Source organism: Mya arenaria, chromosome 5 (assembly GCF_026914265.1).
Source record: "Mya arenaria isolate MELC-2E11 chromosome 5, ASM2691426v1".
Classification (NCBI taxonomy): domain Eukaryota; kingdom Metazoa; phylum Mollusca; class Bivalvia; order Myida; family Myidae; genus Mya; species Mya arenaria.
In genome coordinates, this window is record NC_069126.1 from 32,176,852 (window position 1) to 32,197,807 (window position 20,956).

At 36.2% G+C, this 20,956-nt stretch overlaps 2 protein-coding genes across 5 annotated transcripts in view; both read left to right on the forward strand.

Moving 5' to 3' along the window:
• Window positions 1–1,946, forward strand: part of LOC128233653 (hemicentin-1-like) — a 28,177-nt gene extending 26,231 nt beyond the window's left edge. For both annotated transcript variants that reach the window (XM_052947438.1, XM_052947439.1), the window contains exon 15: window positions 653–1,946. In XM_052947438.1, the coding sequence (XP_052803398.1) occupies window positions 653–708 (56 nt within the window). In that variant the 3' untranslated portion in view covers window positions 709–1,946. The remainder of the gene's footprint in view (window positions 1–652) is intronic.
• A 5,984-nt stretch (window positions 1,947–7,930) lies between these two features.
• The window catches only part of LOC128233652 (hemicentin-1-like), a 29,834-nt gene continuing 16,808 nt past the window's right edge, over window positions 7,931–20,956 (forward strand). For 2 of the 3 annotated variants that reach the window (XM_052947435.1, XM_052947436.1), the window contains exon 1: window positions 7,931–8,034. In XM_052947435.1, the coding sequence (XP_052803395.1) occupies window positions 7,959–8,034 (76 nt within the window). In that variant the 5' untranslated portion in view covers window positions 7,931–7,958. Of the gene's footprint in view, window positions 8,035–12,050; window positions 12,160–20,956 lie in introns of those variants that run through there. The other variant, XM_052947437.1, reaches the window with a different exon arrangement.

Genomic DNA, 20,956 nt, shown 5'->3' on the forward strand with positions numbered 1-20,956 from the left:
GTGGGGTGGAGCCACTAGTTTAAACAAAAGTCATTGATTTAATGTGTTACTGTCCTTCGCTTTCCTTAAAATGGCGCGTTAGTGCTTTTCAATTCCTGCTCAGTGGTGGGTTAGCTGCCCCCGCTTCCTAACAGTTGTGCAATATTGGCAGTCACTTTTCTTACAATGACCCGTAAGTGGTCATTGGTTTCTTTACACTAGCACCTAGGTTCCCTGCCTTTGGCTCGCTTATGGAAGTGCGTTAGTTATCCGTCGATTCCTTTACAGTGGTGGTTAATTGCCTCTGCTGTCCATATAATGGCGCCTCCTTTATAAGTACAATTGATTGAAAGTGCACATCGCTACACTCGCGATGGTTCATTAGTAGATTTGCTTTCCTTTAAGTGATGAATTACTAGCCTGCGTTTGCCTCAGCTTCATATAGTCTTTAACATTCGAACTTAAACATGCTATTGGCATGTGGATGCAATATTTAATTTTGGATTATACAGCTAATGGTTCATTAATACTCTGATAAGATTAAATATTATTCATGGCATTATTGTTTGAATAATCTATTGAATGAGTGAGAATGAATATATAAATCCGCGGAGGCCTTTTTTATAAGATGACTCAAAATATCATATTATTTATATTTTTCTTGCATATGCAGAGGTTCCCATTTACCGCAACACGATGGCGAAGAACCAAGTGCAGACAGTGCTTTAAGTGAGAAATCCGAATTCCATGTATGATGAACTCACGAGCTCATGAGCTATGGTGATTAATTGTTGTCGATACTGAGTAACTCCGCAATGCTATTCGTTGATTGTACAATATTGATATATGTATATATATATACTGATAAGAAAATGAGATCATGCTGCGAATTGTATACGAAAAAACTATCCATCCTAAAACTGTAAATCTATTTTATATCAGAGCAAATTATAACATACAACTGGACACTAAATCATAAAGATCTAACTTGCATGTCTCTTTAGTTTTCTTTTAACTAATTCCCAGAAAAACATAATTAAGGATAAAATTATTTGTTTACGGAGAATACTTTCGACCTGATTGCTATCTCCTGTTCATCGATAAGCTTCTGAGTGACCTAGAGGCTTCAGATGAACTAACGCTGGATTACGAAGATCTACACTACCATTCCAAGATTAAGCTGTGACGAGCCATGCCAATATTGTTTAGATCGCAAAAATAAAGATGATGCTGTGCTAATCAACTCAATTACCTTTCATTTAACAGAATCGGCAACTCTCTTTGGAAAAGTCCTTCACAAATCGTTCTAATAAAACCGTACTGTTAAAGCTAGAAAAATGAATGATATTTGTATGATTTGAGCAATAAACGTGAATTAATATAATAATTGTGCAGCATTATAAAATTCATGTTTGTTATTTATATCTCTCTGTAAGGACTATTACTCGGCGAATAATACTCACGTATATGACATGATACTACGATTAATTAGCTTGTTACATTACATTACCTGAAATCAGCATTTTAATTTTAATGTTTTTTGTTCATTATATTGTTGTCTGACATTAATGCTTTATAAACAGGTACAGGTTACTCTTAATACTGGTACATGTTTTGCTTTACATTATAATCAATATAAACCACCTTAGATTACTTGTGTTTCTTTCTCGGCAAGTTATTGCAACAGGTGCGATGACTGAAACCTTATTACTTGTGTTTTGATAGTGTAATGAGGAGAGTAACATGGCGTTGGTGTGGTATTCGCAGTAGATAGGATTTGTTTTGCAAAACAATAAATTTTATTCTCTTGTGCCTTACTATATACATGTTAACCAACTACAACATGATATATATATAATTTATTGCTTAAATAAATTGTTTTACAGTGGCTTAACATTATACAAACATTCCTTGGAGATGTGGTGATGCCATGGTAAAAAAATAGCATATCTTAGGAACATGACGGAGTGATAGTAAGAAATACCACGTCTCTGGAGCATTCAATTGTGATTACCTTTTGTCATTTTATGTTAATAAGGTATTTAATAGATATCTCTTTACCCGCCTTTTTACATAAGAAAACACTAAACAAAAACAGTTATTGGTACTACAATCAGTAATGCTCGACATGTTCAAAATCTAGCTCCGAGCCTTCTCTTCTCTTTTTCTTGGTACCATTCTATGATCATTCATAGCTTTTATGCTATCCAGCATTACCATCTTTATAATCCAGAAGCTTTATCGGTGAAACCTCCCAACAAATGGACTATTTTTGTCTCTTTTTGTGGAAACTTGACAATACATAATATACTTTTTATCGATGATGTCAAATCTTGGCTTGCCGTCAAATACGTCATTTAACAGTGACCTTGAAGTACTAAATTCCTCTTCAAACAATTAATTTTCCCTGACACGGGAATCAGTTAGACCTTCCCGGTAGTGCACACCGGTATAACCTTCCTGATATGGCGTTTTGAGAATGCCCATCCAAATCATCTCAGTAGTTTCCTAAAACCCTTCACACCTGAGTGCCTTCCCGAATGTCGAAAGCCTGTTTTATCTCTCTGGTGCCTTTAAACAGAAGTTCCTTCGCTATTACCGCCAGAAATGCCGTCTGAACAATTAGCCTTCAGGTCTGCAACTGCGCATGACCTTTTTGTTCTCTCTTCGACATTAGCTGCTGCTTCATATTTGCTTCTGTATTTACCTTCACAGCGTTTTTTCGTCAACCTTGAAAACTCACCCCAGCATTTATCAACTAACACTGTAAAGCAGTGCCATTTTCATCCTGCTGTACTAAACCTTTTACTTCCTCAGCAGATACTCTAACAACAGTATTATGCGTTATGGCCACTTTTTTGCAAAGTTTACACTTGCAATTCTAAATACTGATGTTACACTGAACCTTAACTCATGCAGTCTTGCAGACTTTTCTTCTTCCAGGTTTTGTACAACTGCATCCGCATCTCTGCTTACACTTTCGTTCACATTCATTCTTTTCCTCCTTCTGCACTGTGGTGTTAAGGCCTATGTTTTTAATATGGGTCAGACATGAAGGTACTGAATAAAGTATCTGTTGACCCTGGCCCTTTCTTCGTTTAACTCCGTTTCAGACCATCTTTTTTGGAACAACAAAATAACAAGTAATTGAACCCCGTACTTTGTTCTAATTTGCAGACGTCATTGCATCTAGACGTTGGGTTAGACTTTCAATCATATTTTCTAACTTTTACTGCCTTGTCTCATCCACTGCCTTGACTTGCTCCGATTCTTTCTAACGATTACAGTCCATGACCTGTGTTGTATAATGAAAATCTTTAATTAGATTCAAGGAATCTTCATTTTGGCAAGCGTTTTTAAACTTTGCTATCGCCAAAACGTTTATCCAGTTATTTTGTCAAACGACAAAACGTTAATCTATAACCTGATTAAATCCATTAAAGAGTAATGATCCAAATATCTACCCTGCAAACTCCAAGCAGGATAATCATAACTCTCATCATCTGACTAATTATAACCCGCAGGTAACTTTGAAATTTGACCTTTAACTATGTCAATTTGAGAACCCGTCAAAACTCAAACTATGGGGCAATTTTCTTGCATCCCCTTTTGCACCCCCTTATGAGTTTTCATTCCCATTAGAGGAACTTGACCTTGTCCGATGCCGCTTACTATAACGAGACCTTGTCCGGATTCCAGAAGATGAACTGAAACTTCGACGCCACTTTTCTATGTCGGTTTCACTAGAAAGCGGGGCGAGGCTGGGACCAGTTTTGCCATTTAGTGACCCTATACTCTATACCCTAAATATGCACTCGTCGGGGCGCCTGGGACGTCATTTGGTCACAAGTTTCTAACGCGTCAAAATATGCCCATATTCGCGACTTTTCGTACTTTCCGAAAGGCTCCGACAAAGCATGTATTGGGACTTTAATGTCAAACATATCTCCGGAACCACAGGTGCCATGAGGCTGGGACCGGTCTTCTTGTTTAGGCTTCTCAATTACCTACGTACTGCAATCGTCGGTGCATCTATGACGTTATGGCGTCACTGTTTCTATTCGTATCCAAGGTTCTCGTAGGCGCAAAAATACCTTAGAATGGGTTAGTTAATGTCGAAAATATCTCAGCATCCCTGCACGTGCAACAACTGGGACCAATTTTGCCATTTAGGGAAAAATATACCCTACAAGATGCACTCATCGTGGTGCCTGGGACGTAATTTGGTTACTGGTTTCTAACGCGTCAAAGTATCCCCAAATTCGCGACTTTTCCTACTTTTCGAAGGGCTCCGACAGAGCTTGTAATGGACCGTTAATGTCGAAGATATCTCCAGAACCACAGGTGCCAGGGGTTGAGACCCTTCTTCATGTTTAGGTCTCTCAATTCCCTACGTTACGCGACCGTCAGCACATCTCTGACGTATTGGCGTCACCGTTTCTATTCGCGTCCAAGGTTCTCTTAGACGTTAAAAATGGCGCCAAAAAACTTAAAAATGGTGTAGTTAATGTCAAAAATATCTCAGCATCCCTGCACGTGCTGAGGTTGGGACTAGTCTTGCCATTTAGGGGACCCTATCCACTACAAGATGCACCCAAGCCTAAAAAAAATAATTTTGTTGTTAGGGTAACATGGCCCCCAAGAATAGGTAGGGAAGTTAGGGATTTTTTTTATTTATTTTTTTAGGTTTTTAGTTTGGTACAGGTTTGTTTGTTTTGTTTTTGACCCTTTTAAACAGTATTTCAGTTACATTAGGACATTGCTGGGGCTAAACATTCGGTAACATGGATTTTCCTGGATAAACAAACCCTTTAGATCGATGGACCGGCGCTCTCCCAACTGAGCTAGCCGAGTTTCTTTGTCATTCGTTACACAACTTCCGAAAACAAATCATATTGATAATTAAATGACAATACTGACCTGCTTCAGCATCTCAAAACATTTCTCCGCCATTCTCCAAGAAGTTGAAGTTAGGAATATTTTATAAACTGTACAAATGCCAACAGACCTAGGATTCAGTCCCAGTTTAAAATAAAGTCACACTTTGTCAGGCACCAGCCTATGTCAGAACTCTCAGAATTTTATATTTCCTTTCTATACTAGTAGTATGTTTGCCCTGCTGCTATTTTATTCAAACTATTTTTTATGATTGCATCATTGGATAAAAACATGACAAGTGAAAAGGGTCATGTCTTGTCCTGCAGTGGTGTGTGGGGTATATTAAAATTAGACGACATTTAATGGACAGGAAAGTCGTACAGCTGTTCTTCATACAAACGGGTCCATTGCCCCGGCCCTTGTCGGATGTTGACATATCAATCTCGAATATAGACCCCGGCTCGCACAAAAACATTATCTCTACATCTTCGAAACTCATCTTCGGTGTTATGGGCTTAAACTCCCGACGTTCTGGAGAGTTATGGTGATTACACGCCGTTATTACGATGTTCATGACGGCGGAATTGGTCGCCATGTTTTTGTTGTGTAACGATTCGCACAACTTATTTTTCTTTTTGCTGTAGCGATTCGCACAACTCATTTGTTTGCGACGCGCCGAGCATAACGCCCGTACAGTACCGTTCACTTCCGTACCGGGCACAAAATGGCCGTTTTATTTTTACGCAAGTCCCACCAAACAAAAACAAAAAAACAGTAGGATCGGTGGTATTTTCCAGGTAGGGTCGGGTGACCCGAACCACACAATTTATTTTTTTAGGCCTCATTGGGATGCCTGTGATGTTATTTGGTCACCGGTTTCTAACGAGTCAAAGTATCCCCCAAACCGCGACTTTTCCTACTTTTCGAAGGGCTCCGACAAAGCTTGTATTTGAACCTCACCGTATTGGCGTCACCGTTTCTATTCGCGTCCAAGGTTCTCTTAAAATGGTGTAGTTCATGTCAAAAATATCTCAGCATCCCTGCACGTGCTGAGGTTGGGACTAGTCTTGCCATTTAGGGGACCCTATTCCCTACAAGATGCACCCAAGCCTAAAAAAAATAATTTTGTGGTTAGGGTAACATGGCCCCCAAGAATAGGTAGGGAAGTTAGGGATTTTTTTATTTATTTTTTTAGGTTTTTAGTTTGGTACAGGTTTGTTTGTTTTGTTTTTGACCCTTTAAAACAATATTTCAGTTACATTAGGACATTGCTGGGGCTAAACATTCGGTAACATGGATTTTCCTGGATAAACAAACCCTTTAGATTGATGGACCGGCGCTCTCCCAACTGAGCTAGCCGAGTTTCGTTGTCATTCGTTACACAACTTCCGAAAACAAATCATATTGATAATTAAATGACAATACTGACCTGCTTCAGCATCTCAAAAACATTTCTCCGCCATTCTCCAAGAAATTAAGTGAGGAATATTTTATTAACTGTACAAATGGCAACATACCCAGGATTCAGTCCCAGTTTAAAATAAAGTCACACTTTGTCAGGCACCAGCCTATGTCAGAACTCTCAGAATTTTATATTTCCTTTCTATACTAGTAGTATGTTTGCCCTGCTGCTATTTTATTCAAACTATTTTTTATGATTGCATCATTGGATAAAAAACATGACAAGTGAAAAGGGTCATGTCTTGTCCTGCAGTGGTGTGTGGGGTATATTAAAATTAGACGACATTTAATGGACAGGAAAGTCGTACAGCTGTTCTTCATACAAGCGGGTCCATTGCCCCGGCCCTTGTCGGATGTTGACATATCAATCTCGAATATAGACCCCGGCTCGCACAAAAACATTATCTCTACATCTTCGAAACTCATCTTCGTTGTTATGGGCTTAAACTCTCGACGTTCTGGAGAGTTATGGTGATTACACGCCGTTATTACGATGTTCACAAAGCTTGTATTTGAACCTCAATGCCGACGATATCTCCGGAACCACAGGTGCCAGGGGGTCGGGACCGGTCTTCATGTCTTGGCCTCTCAATTTCCTACAGTACGCGACCGTCGGCACATCTCTGACATATTGGCGTCACCAATTTTATTCGCGTCAAATGTTTTTTAAGGCGTTAAAAATGGCGCAAAGTACCTTAAAATAGGGTAGTTAATGTCGAAAATAAACCAGCATCCCTGCACGTGCCGAGGCTGCGACCAGTTTTGCCATCTAGGGGACCCTATACCCTACGAGATGCACTCGTCGGAGTGCCTGGGACGTTATTTGGTCACCAGTTTCTAACGCGTCAAAGTACCCCAAATTCGCAAATACTTTTCAACGCGCTCCTGAGAAACTAAAACTTTTTACCTAGATTTTTTTTTTGTAACATGTACACACTATTCTTAGAATACACCGTACAATTCAACCTACAAGTCAACGAAATTGCAGATAGGTAATCATAAAGCACAAGGCTTTAGGGTTGGATCGTGGATTTGACATTAAAATAAATCAACTTTCGCGGTTGTTTTAGGGTCTGCCTACTGCCATTTCCCGATACGCACACCCTGTTTCAGATTTTGCGGTGACAATGTGTCAGCCAATGAGGTTGTATTTGATGTCAGTAAGATGACCTGAAGTAATTTCTTAATGATTAAGAAGGCTCGTTCGCTATACTCAATCCGCCCTTTCTCAATCATCAAACCAAACAAAGTTGCATAATTGAATTTCAGTTTTCAAAACATGTAATTCAGCCTTTCAAAACAATATCTCATTTATCAACATATGAATACACGCAAAGAGAAATGTTGAAAATATACCAACTGTCATCAAAGAAGGGAATTACGATTTAGCAAAACTCACGACATAACGGGAAGTACAAAGGGTCCATATTGGTTAATCTGCCAGCCGATTTCATTCACCTTTAATCAGGCATCTTTGGTCCGTTTAAATTGATCTTGTGATGAATATAAGTGCTCTAGCGAAAACATGTAAGCGATATAGCGTTTAAGCGTAACCTAACTGATAGAGAAATGTTGAATAGCATTGCACTCAACCTCAATATTTACTTCCTAAATGAATACAATTTTGTATAATTTTCCTAATGTGTGTGGAGAATCATACTTGTGGATGTATAATGGAGCTTATCATTTTATTTGGAATAATTCTTTGCAGCCAAGGTATCAACTTTGATAACTTATGTATAGAAGACATGGATGCTGATCTGTTAGAGAAATGATTATATGCTTGATTTGCGTAGTGCTAAGCATACGTAATAGGAGATTATATATTTTTTTCACATGATTTGGTTTTAATAACACTTTGTTTACTTTTATTGATGAATTATCTGGATTTCTCCTTACGTGAACCTAATTAATCTGGTTATAAAACATAATAACACAAAAAGACTTACAGTTGCTGAATTCAAATATATTAAAGCATGATGCACATTTTCAAAATTTCCGGAAGAGAATGTATAAATATCCTATAAGTATTTATGCTTGGATTACTATTCTTTTATAAAATGATAAGTGATATACGTTAACATAATATACAGTTTTTAACAAAAAGGGCTAAATGATTTTAAAATGTGTTTAACATAAATTACAGTGTTTAATAATGTTTTTCTTTGATTTAAAACATCAGGACGTTCAATTATATAGTAGTAATGGTTATATGATGTTAGTATGTACTAACAGCCTACGCTAGACAACAACCTACCTGGTTTTAGTGGGGAACGAACCGTTGCCAGAACAGTTAAGAAAAAGAAATAGAAAACCGAAACTATATACACTTTGTCATCCATAAATCTTTTCAGTGACCTTCATACATGTACTATTGTGTGAATTATCCACTAAGTGAACCAGTCACTGTTTATATCTTCCGGTTCACCTGATTTAAATCAATAACGGCGGACTGCTGATTTACTTAAATAAATGCATAGGAGAGTTTTTAATACCAACCCACTGTAATAATACCACTGTAAATCGTTTAACGCGTGCTAATAGTGTCGAAAGCCCCCATGCCAGGACATTAATTTGCGTTCTTGAATTAAATGTTTTTTACAGTTACATTTTACAAATTATTCATATTGATGAAGTGAAAATCGGACTTACCTGGTGACATATTTTATATCCTTGAAAACTGTGAAACACAGGTGAAAAAGTGCAAACTTGACAGACATGAAAACATTTTATTGCATTACCCCACCCAATGACATTTTATGTAAGTTTCCCAGAAGTTCTACTATTTCCCGTGTGTTAACTGACTAATAAGTTTAATCATCATACTACGCATCAACAGTTATACTCACAAGTTTACTTCACTTCAATCTCTATTTGTTTTACCCTCGATTAATCGCTTATTGCATGTAAACTCCATTATGTTATCCTTTTGCACAGCGTCAGCCATCTTGTTGTTTACATGTATGCACTTCCTGTTCGCTCAAGGTCACAGAAGTACATTGGAGCATACTTTCACGGTTGTTGAGTTGTAGCTGGCACTGTAGAAATCCATAAGCTGGCTCATTCATGCTACATTCAAGTCTTGTATATATCGGCTAAAAGCCATTTGTGAATTAAAGCTGCACTCTCACAGATTTAACGTTTTGACAACCTTTTTAACAAATTCAAACACAATGAAAAGTCCTAAGCACCACTGATATTTCACATCAAAGTATGGTTTAGTTAGTCAGAAACTTTAACCGGGTGACGCAGATTTCCCGCAAAATGATAGCGAATCCCTTAAAAATATGTGGAAGCTTGTTTTCTTCTATGTTCTATGTTATTGGGTGCCCTGGTTCTCTTAGCCTTAAATAACCTCTAATACTAATACTAAAGCAGAATCATTTAAACCCTACATAGGCACTCTTTTTTTTTGCTCGTCAAGATTTCTTATTTCTAGAACACGTCCATTGTGTTCAAAGGCACACATCCAAGAAAGAGCACGTACATCTCTCAAAACCCTACCTACTAACAGTCGGCTGGGTTACATACTATTAGTGCCAAATGAAACGTTGCAATGCACATACAAACGAGTCGGTTCCAAAGCTATGTGATATCTCAATATGTACAGCTCGTGTCGTCAAGCAGGTAAACAGGCAACCATATCGTTTCTGTTGGCTATGACCGAGCTTGACATACAAAGGTCGGAAGTGGTCCACACCAACGTACGTAAAATGAGATTTGTCCAGAGTAAACCTCTCAACTGGCAACGGTGCCATCTGCTGTCTCTATTGTTTTCTGAAAGCGCTGTATACACTACATACATGCACTAAATACATGTTTCACTGTCAGTGAAATATCCAATACGACTGTCGATACAACGATTAAATATGATGAGCTGCCATGTGATGATTAACGCCGTGATAATTCAGAACTAAAAGTTCTGTCAAGTGGTGTTTTCATAGTTTAATGATCGGTTGTTTGCTTTCCTCGGAAAAGTCAGTGTACTGATTCAAATCTCGGTATGGTTACTGTCTTGCTGGGCGCTAACCTAGATATCCCAATCACAAATGAACGTTTGCCGTTTCCTTGTCTGTCATATATCTTTATGTACGCCGCTGCCCCATAGGCATTTTGTGAAGCATCACTGAACATTGATTATCCAACTATACATTGCATGAAGAGTTATCAAACTCATCCGCCTTTATACACCTTTCCATTTGGACAGATGACAACATTGGCAAATTTGCAAGCCAATTACCCCCCTTTTCTGGCTGGGACCAGTTTGCCATTTATGGGACCCTTTACCCTACAAGATGCACTCGTCGGGGTGCCTGGGACGTTATTTGATCACCAGTTTCTAACGCGTCAAGCTATCCGCAAATTCGCCACTTTTCCACCTTTTTGACGCGCTCAGACATAGCTTGTAAAGGGAGGCTAATGTCGAAGATATCTCCGGAACAGAAAATTCTATTTGGTTGAGATTGGTCTTGTTATTTAGGTTTCTTGATTGCCTACGTTACGCGACAGTCGGTGCATCTCTGACGTATTGGCGTCACCGCTTCTATTCGTGTCCAATGCTCTCTTAGGCGTTAAAAATGGCGCATAAGTACATAAAATGGGGTAGTTAATGTCGAAAAATATCCCAGCATCCCTGCATGTGCCGAGGCTGGGACCAGTTTTGCAATTTAGGGGACTCTATACCCTTCGAGATGCACTCGTCGGGGTGCCTTGGACGTTATTTGGTCACCGGTATTTAACGCGTCAAAATCGTACTTTTCAACGCGCTCCTGAAAAACTAAAACTTTTTTGCCTTAGATGTTTTTTTAAACATGTACACACTATTCTTAGAATACAGCCACCATTTTCAGTCAACGAAATTGCAGATAGGTAATCACAAAGCACAAGGCTTAAGGGTTGTATCGTGGATTTGACATTACAGGGAGCGTAATCAAAGCAAGAAACTCATCGGTGGGGCACCCTCAAAATGGAAGTTTATTTGGTTTAAACTTTAAAGTGTTTGCAGGTGGTTTGAGGGGACTCCCCAAAGAACAGTTTAACATTTTCATTACAGTCTGAAATGGTGCAGTTTTGGTGTATTTTTTAATTTATGTTTCCTACGTTGAAAATTAAAAGTAAACATGGCTAATTTTAAGGGGTTTGTGCGCCGAGTGCCTTGAATCCGCTATTGGGCATGATCATTAAATTTCGCGGGTGTTTAAGGGTCTGTCTACTACCACTTCCCGCTACGCACACCCTGTGTCAGGTTTTGCGTTGACAATGTGTCAGTCAATGAGGTTGTATTTGATGTCAGTAAGATGACCTGAAGTAATGTCTTAATAAGGCTCGTCCGCCCTTTCTAAATCATTAAACCAATAAAAGTTACATTATTGAATTTCAATTTTCAAAACATATAATGCAGCCTTTCAAAACAATAGTTCATTTATGAACATACGAATACAATTATAAAATAACTTTTGAAAATATATCAACTATCATCAAAGAAGTCACTCATTACGTTTAAGTAAAATTAACGACATACCAGGCAGAACAGAAGGTCAATATTTGCTAATCTATGCTAGCCGATTTACGTTCAATTTCATCTGGCATCTTTGGACCATTTTAATTGATCTTTTGATGAATAAGCGCTCCAGCTAAAACATGTAAGCGATATAACATTTAAGCGTGGCCTTATAGATAAATAAATACATGTTAAATAGCATTGCACTTAACATCAGTATTAACTTCCTTAACGGAATACAACTTTGTGTTAGTTTGTTTATTTAGTGTGTGTGAAAAATCATACATGTAGTTGTATAATGGAGCTATTCCTGCTATTTGGAATTATTCTTTGCAGCCAAGGTATCGACTATCTTTTATAAATTATGTTTAGAAGAGGTATTCATGATACGCTTAAGTGACATTGACGCTGATTGTTTGTAGCAATGATTATATGCTTGACTTGCGTAATACTAAGCAGACAATAGTGTAGTTATAAGTGATTGTATATTTTTAAACATGATTTTGTTTTAATAACATTTTTTGATGAATTATGCGGATTTCTCCTTATGTGGACCTTAACAATATGGTTATACAACCGAATAAAACAAACAAATTAAAGTTGCTGAATGCAAATATATCAAAGCATTATGCTTCAAACTCTCCGGAAAAGAATGTATATATATCCTATAATCATACATGCATGAAAATCTATTCTATTATGAAACGATAATATTAAAACTAATATACGTTGCATAATATACAGTTTTTAACACAAATCCGTAAATGATTTTAAAATGTGTTTAATACATATTGATATTTTTCTGAAATAATTTTTAATTCTACCCGTAAACAGGTTCAGGAATTTATCATAATTCGGTGTTACATGAATTACAGGTTTTATTAATGTCTTTCTTTGATTTAAAGAATCAGGACGTTCTATTATATAGTTGTAATAGTTTAAGGTTGTTAATATATGCTTATTAATGGTTGTTAATAATGGTTTGATGCTACGCAACGGCATTCGGTTTATTTTGTGGAAGTATATACTAACATCCTTTAATATTTTCATTAACCTACATACATGTACTATTGTGTGAATTATATACTAAGTGAACCAGACACTGTTTATATCTTCCGGTTCACCTGATTTAAATCAATAACGGCGGTCTGCTGATTTACTGAAATAAATGCATAGGAGAGTTTTTAATATCACTGGAAATCGTTTAACGCGTGTTAATAGTATCGATAGGACATTAATTTGCGTTCTTGAATTAAATGTTTTTTACAGTTACATTTTACAAATAATTCATATTTATGAAGTGAAAATTGGACTTACCTGGTGACATAATTTTATCCTTGATAACGGTGAAACACAGGTTGGAAAGTGCAAACATGACAGACATGAAAACATGTTATTGCATTACCCCACCCAATGACACTTTATGTAAGTTTCACAGAAGTTCTACTATTTCCCGTGTGTTAACTGACTAATAAGTTTAATCATCATACTACGCATCAACAGTTATACTCACAAGTTTACTTCACTTCAATCACTATTCGTTTTACCTTCGATTACTCGCTTATTGCATGTAAACTCCATTATGTTCATCTTTCGCACTGCGTCAGACATCTTGTTGTTTACATTTAATCACTTCCTGTTCGCTCAAGGTCACAGAAGTACATTGAAGCATACTTTCACGGTTATTGAGTTGTAGCTGGCACTGTAGAAATCCATAAGCTGGCTCATTCATGCTACATTCCAGTCTTCTATATATCGGCTAAAAGCCATTTGTAGATTAAAGCTGCACTCTCACAGATTGAATGTTTTGACAATTTATTCATTTTAGTCTTGGAACGAGCCATTTTTTTTGCGAAATTCCACGGAAACCAGTTATATTAGACTGCTGACAAAATAATAGATCTCAGACTTTTATATTTAAGTAAGTAACGGTTTACGCCATAAAACATTAATTTTCGAACGGATATATGAACATCTACGCTCTGAGATTTTGTCAGCAATCTTATATCATTGGTTTGCAGATATTTACGCAAAAATTTTCCCTTTCCAAGACAAAAAATAAAAAAAAGTTAAAATAATGGAAAATATGTGAGAGTGGAGCATTAATACCGTAGACAGTGTCGAAAACGATCGCATTTTCAATCGATCGAGTTGATCGACTATTTTCGATACTCTTTTCGATTAATTTCGATCAAATATTTGATGGACACATTTTTTGATGATTAATATGCTGCGATTGTTTAGGTCATGGTTAAGACATTGTTTGGCATTATTAACATGTGCAGTCGCATTACTGATATATTTTCATTTTAAATTTTGACGCAAAAAAGTACTTTACGCGGCATAATTTGAATTAGTTAAAACTGCTAGGCATTGTTTTACACAATTGTATACGAGTTTATATTAAATTTATTGAAATAAGACATTTGACCGAAATAACATTTCCTAACAATTTTTATTAACTTTCATCAATGATATTGTTGAATGTGAAAGTGAAGGCTGACCTTTATTAATTACTCTGTATATTATAGACTAGACACAGCGATACGTACTATACCGTATCTGGTTAACGCGATAATTGAGGGGTTTATTGATTCGACGTTATATGAAATACATTATATATCCGTACATGAAAAAAACAACAAAAAACTTGTACACTTTTAAGATTTTTTTTTCTTTTGTGTTTCACGTATGCAAATATAAACTGAAAGAAGGTGATACAGCCTATTTAAGGTGTCAAGGCATGGAAATATTTTAAAGCAATATAAGTATATCAGATGATCGCCTATGGACGTAAACTGTTTCACACGTATCACAGTTTTCTGAGTGGTTCCGAGTTTGTTTGATGCAAGTATTTGCCAAACTGTCGGCAAAAAAAAATAGGTTCTGTAATCATGCACATTTTATAAAAACCTTTTACTTTTTTAATCAGCCATAACATGTATTTATTGCTACATTTTTTATGTTTATATGATGATTTAAAGTGACACTCTTATTCAAATTCAATACATACACATGTATTAAAAACATCAATTTTGACTGATAAACCTTTAATTACTTCCTAAATAATGAAAAAAAAAAGTTATTACTGATTACATGATTGTCACCGTGCATTTAATTGAAAATTGCTGAATTTGCAAACATATTAAATGATTGGTGAACGCTAAAAGATTTACTGTTGTCTCATAAGGTAAAAATACCGTGTTTTATGCTCACATTTTTTTTTTAAATTAAACTCGGTAGTTTTAAAAGAACCATTATTTTCGACATTAATTCATCCTTTTTTGAATACTAAAACATTATTATTAATGTTGGCAAATCTTATTTTGGAGTAAGAGTGCATCTTTAAAAAATCAAAGTGTAATTTAGGTTTAAATTGTGTGGTAAACAACCTGCTTCACCGCAAATATCAGAAGTCGAGGTGAAATAATATAATGTAATACAATGTATCGCGTATTTTTGGATTGTATTTTTAATTGACTACAAACGATCAACCTCAGGGAATTCTTTGCGTCGTGCCTGTTACGGTGAGTTCAAAATAAATACCGCAATTGCGATTTAGTGTATGTGCGTCCGTGCTTCAATGCGTGCGTCCGTCAGGATTAGGCTTGTCCGGGCTGCATTGAGGCATTTAAAAATATCTTACGAGTGTTCACCATCAGAAGACAGCATGTCGCGTACCCAACACATGTCTATTGGTGGCAATAATAACGTAAAACACATTTTGGAATCGTATTGTCATGTGGTACAGATAGTGAACAATAACGTCATTTCAAACTGATAAATGCAAAAAAGATCTTACATTTTTTGACAAAGATAATGCACTCAAAAATATTTTGTATGCTCCTGAAGGTGGGTATGATATATTCACACCGTCTGTCCGGTTTCCTATGTCCGGCCTGTAACTTTGTCACGTAGGAAGGGAATTTAGAAATAACTCGGCAAATGTGATCTGCACATTAAGACGTGACGAATGCAAGACCTTTGTCTCTCCCTCAAAGGTGAAGGCAACAATTGAATGTCATTATGTTATGTTGCATATATGATATGCATATACAGTTGAGCTGATCGTGTTCGGGCTGTAACTTTGTCATGCAGGGAGAGGTTTCAAATATATTGGCACATGCATTCGATACAAAAAGGAAATGTGTATCGTGCAAGACACATGACCTTTCCTAAACGTCCAAGGGTACACTTAGATGTAAATCATTATGAACTGCTGTATATATGCACGTAGAGAATAGTTGGTCGTGTCCGGGCTGTAACTTTGCTATGTTGGGAGGGAATTAAAACATCTTTGCACATGCGTTCGATACATAAAGGCAATGTGTCTCGTGCAAGACCCATGACCCTACCTCAGTCCAAGGTCACACTTAGAGTTGAAAAAATATGAAATGCTGCATAAATCCACATATGAGTCGCATTGCGCGATTTTGGGCCTTCGGACATAATTATTACAAAAGAAATCATCATTAATAAAAAAATGCCAAAAATAATGATTTTTTCTATGTAAATCAATTTCTTCCTGACTTCTTTCTTATTAAGGTTTGTCATTGGTGCATCATTTTCTCGATAATTTATGATCATTGGTTTACTCATGTTTCCATAGCAACCATGGATTTCGTCACGACATATTGTGACTGGATTGATAGTATGTGTTTAAAACTGCCAAATGTATTAAAAATACAAAAATGATTCATTATTTTTATCTTAATTTATGTTCCTTAAAGATTCTGTGATAATAAAATAATTTAAATTATAAGCTAGTTGTAATATTGATACAATAATTTTGCAAGTCATTTGAATAATGCACTTTCATTACGACGTCATTTTAATGACGTCAAATTTAGTATTCAAAATGCGCAATACATGATCTCACTTGTAAACATGTAACTTACGCAATTTAAGTGATATCATCATGAAAATTTCAGATGATCTTTCTGAAATTACATGACATTCAAATACCTTAAAACATTGTAATAGCAAAAATATGTCCGAAGGCCCCAAATCGCGCGACGTGGCTCATATAATAGTAAGTCGTGTCCGGGTTTACACCCTTATGCACGGAGTTTATTTAAAATTACGCATGTGTTCGTAAAATTAAGATGACGATTCGCGTGCAAGAACCACATACAAAGTCAGTGTCATACGTACAGATTTATAATAATGTAATGCTGCATATATTTATAAACAGTATCGATGGTCGTGTCCTGAAAGTAACGGTGTCATGCTCAGTTGGATTTTAAAATAAATTGGCACAACTGTTTCGTCATGTTTCGGGTGCAGTACCCACGACCCTACCTCAAAATTCAAGGACACACTAGAAATATGCATATATGCACATACGAGGGGTGATCAAGAATTACGTGGACTTCTTACATATTTTCTATATTGATCGTCAAAATCATTTATAAATTCATGAATATCTTATTCAAAGTGTTCTGCATAGACGATATGAATTTTAGGTCTGAAAATATTATGAGTTTGGAAAATTACAGGTTTTAAAATAACAGCAACGCACGGTCGGCGCACCGTCTAGAATCTACGTTTACAAACTTTTTATGTATCTTTCGCAACATGCTTTTCTTCCATGTTTATCTACGAAATTACGTCACATATTTCGCTAACGTTATACTGACGTCATACTAATATACTGCTTAAATTTCTGATGCCATTTCCATTTTTAAGGCGTTATTTTCTGAGTTGATTACAAGCACAGTCTGGAATACAATATGGCGTCATCACACTTTGTAGAAGCGCGAGCGGTCATAAAGTTTTTCGTTCCATTGGGGAAAACCCAACACAGACTATGAAAATGATGGCCAAGATGGAAATGAAGCAACCTGTGTGTCATGCATTAGTATTCAACTGGCATCAATGTTTTAGAGAAGGGCGAGATGCCATAGACGACGATAAGGGAAGAGGACGGAAGTAGATGAGGGGCACGACGTTAGTGACGTCGGTGAAGAACACCATCAAAGGGGATCGCCGTTTGACAGTCGTGATGTGACATGTGTCGTCGGAGTGGGGTACGGAAGTGTGCAAAGGATTTTAACGGATGGTTTAGGCATACGTAAGGTTTGTGCAAGATGGGTCCCTCGATTGTTAGACTTGGAGACCGTCGCGCGTCCGCCATAATCGCCAAATCTTGCCAATGGATTGTGCCGGTATTCTCAGAAATCAAGAGTCAGCTTAAAGGACATCGTTTTTATTCATTCCATCAACTGCAAGTTAATGTGCATAATACGATATCCACGTTTTCTATAGAGTGGTATTCGAATATGTATACGCAGTGGATTACGCGCCATGAAAAGTGTGTCAGTGTTGGTGGGAAATACTTCGAAAAAATGTGACGCTTTATAAGCGCAACGTCACTAACGTCATTGGACTGCGCCGGTCGGGTTTAACCATATGTCATTAATGCATTGTAATTCAGCAAATAAATTATATATTGTTCTGAAAATCTCAGGAATTATACCAGTTTTGTTTTATGTATTGTATGTGACTTTTCTATGTTCTATGTGCAACATTATTTTAATTATTAAAAGAGTCCACGTAATTCTGGATCAATCCTCGTAGATAGAATATCCGTCTACGATCTGTAACTTTATCATGCACGTAGAGATTCTTAAATAAATAAGCACATGTGTTCTGTATATGAAGGCAATGTATCTTGTGCAAGACTTATGATCCTACCTAGAAGTTCAAGGTCACACTCAGAGTTTAATCAATATGGAACGCTGCATATAACCACATAGATAGAAAGTAGCTGGTAATGTACAGATTGGATTTGTCATTAACGGGACAGTTAAACATTACTTTACAAATGTTTTATAACATTACGACGTGTCGGATCTAAGACCAACGTCCCAACCATGAACTGAATCACTTCTTCACACTTGACGTCAACCATCATTGGGCCTTGCATATCTTATGATAGCTTTTCCTGAATGTAAACATATTAGAAATTTCACAATATATTTGACTCGATAGCAATTCGGGGGCATTCGTCACTAACTATAACAGCTTTTGTTTTCTTACTTTTTTCAGCCATAATACTTTTCATTCTAAACCTTTGAATTAAAATGAAATTTGCAATATATAAAACAACATAGATTTGTACATTTGAGTGAAATTTCTTAGTATAAGAGTTATTACTTATTTAGGCTTTTGGTGAAAGAATAACTTGTTAGCTATGATGTTAGCTATTTTGTATTAAGTTGTTGCATTTTTTTCCGACGGCTTGTGCACTTCAAATGGGGACTTTATGGCCAGTGTGTGTATGATTAAACATCTTTCATGGCTGGTGATGAAGTTTTATTCAGATTTCTTTTGATGCAGACTCATAATAAACGTGCGTTAATACTTGTCTTTATATGACATGTTGTAATACAACATTTAAATATATAGGCCTCTTACTCCTTTGGTTAACATAGGAATATAATTATAATCTATATTAAAATCAACGAACGAATTTTCATAACCAATTATGGTTAACAAATCAGATATAGCGGAGTACCACACATGTTTTTGAATGACGAATATAATCATTATGAAAAATATCGTATTATTTTGTAGACAAACAGTGCATTAATGAATTTGGATTCTTATCAATTTTATCCAATACTGAGAAATTACTGGCAAAGGGAAGCGTCCGAGCTCGCCTCAAACGGCGGCAACACCTAGACTTTGATTGCAGAATTTCAAATGGAGTTTATCTAGCTCGCTATGAACATATGCTCCCCAAGTCTCCGATCCATATAAAATAGTTGAGGCAACTAGAGCATCAAACAATGGTAATTTAGTTTTACTATTTTGGTGCATCTACTGAAACATATACTAGATGGTTTATAAAGCTTGTTCATTCGGCATTTTTACTGCAGTATTATTTCCAGTATATGAAAGGTTAAAACCCCCCAAAAAACAGAAATTATCCACCACTTCAACACTTTCGTCATTAATTGTTAATCTAAAATTACATTAGCATTTCCTGCTTTCAAACACACATGTATTAATTGTTTATGTTATTTTTCAAACTTAAGTTGCATGAGTAGATATAAAGATACTTTGCTGATGTTGTAAACTGTTAAACTATGAAAGTCAATAGAGTCGTAAACATCATTTATTAAGAGAACTGAATGAAATGGGAAATATTGGTTCCCCTTGTTTTCCACCAAGTGATATATCAAACATTATTTCATATAACTAGCATTTTTAGGAAATACCTCAACACTTCTGCAAACATTTTGATCATATTTATGCTATCGCCAGATTCTACTAATTTTATCCACACTGCAGCATGAATAACAGTAACAGATTTTCGTAATCAGCAAATGCACAATATAGTTTGTGTTTGCTCATAATAGTATTCTGAAATAATGCATGCAGGATAAAAATGCAATCAGAAGTATTATTACTACTTCTAGATACAAACTGTGATTCATTTTATACATAATTATTATTTTGAATTAGTTATCAATTCTATTTCTAAGAACCAATGAAATTATCAGTTATATTAACCACTGTTATTTACTCTATGATCTGCCATATGTGAACTATCTTCTTTTTTGAACATTGCGATAATATCCCCTTTATTACATGCCTCAGGATGGACACCCTTCTGAAATATGTGAATAATTTTTATCAAATATGGAGCTATACATTCTTTGGAATCTAAGCAAAAATAAGCAACAACATAAGATTATACCACAGCTGTTTTAACGTTTCAGACTTGAAATAATTTTACATATCTCACCAACAGTGAAGTATCAATCCAATTTGATAATTTCAATAGTATTCACAGAGCCAGGATGACCGTTAACATCGAAAATGCTGGAATGGGGTGTATTTGACATACTTTATAAATGTTGAACGAATTCATCGATATTTATGTTATTTGTTTTTGTATTACTTCATGATATATTTCCAAAATTATATAGTATTTGACTTGCTAAGTAAAGCTTATGTACATGTTATGGGCTTCCAACACCATTTCTGGAAAGCTAGCTCAATTTGTGATTTCAACATTAAACAACGTTTCAAAAAGGTAAAGTTTCTCCGAGAAAAAAAATAGTTAACATAACCCCGGTGTATTCGATAATGAAAGAATTCGGTTAAGGAGGCCGAATAATGCCGTGA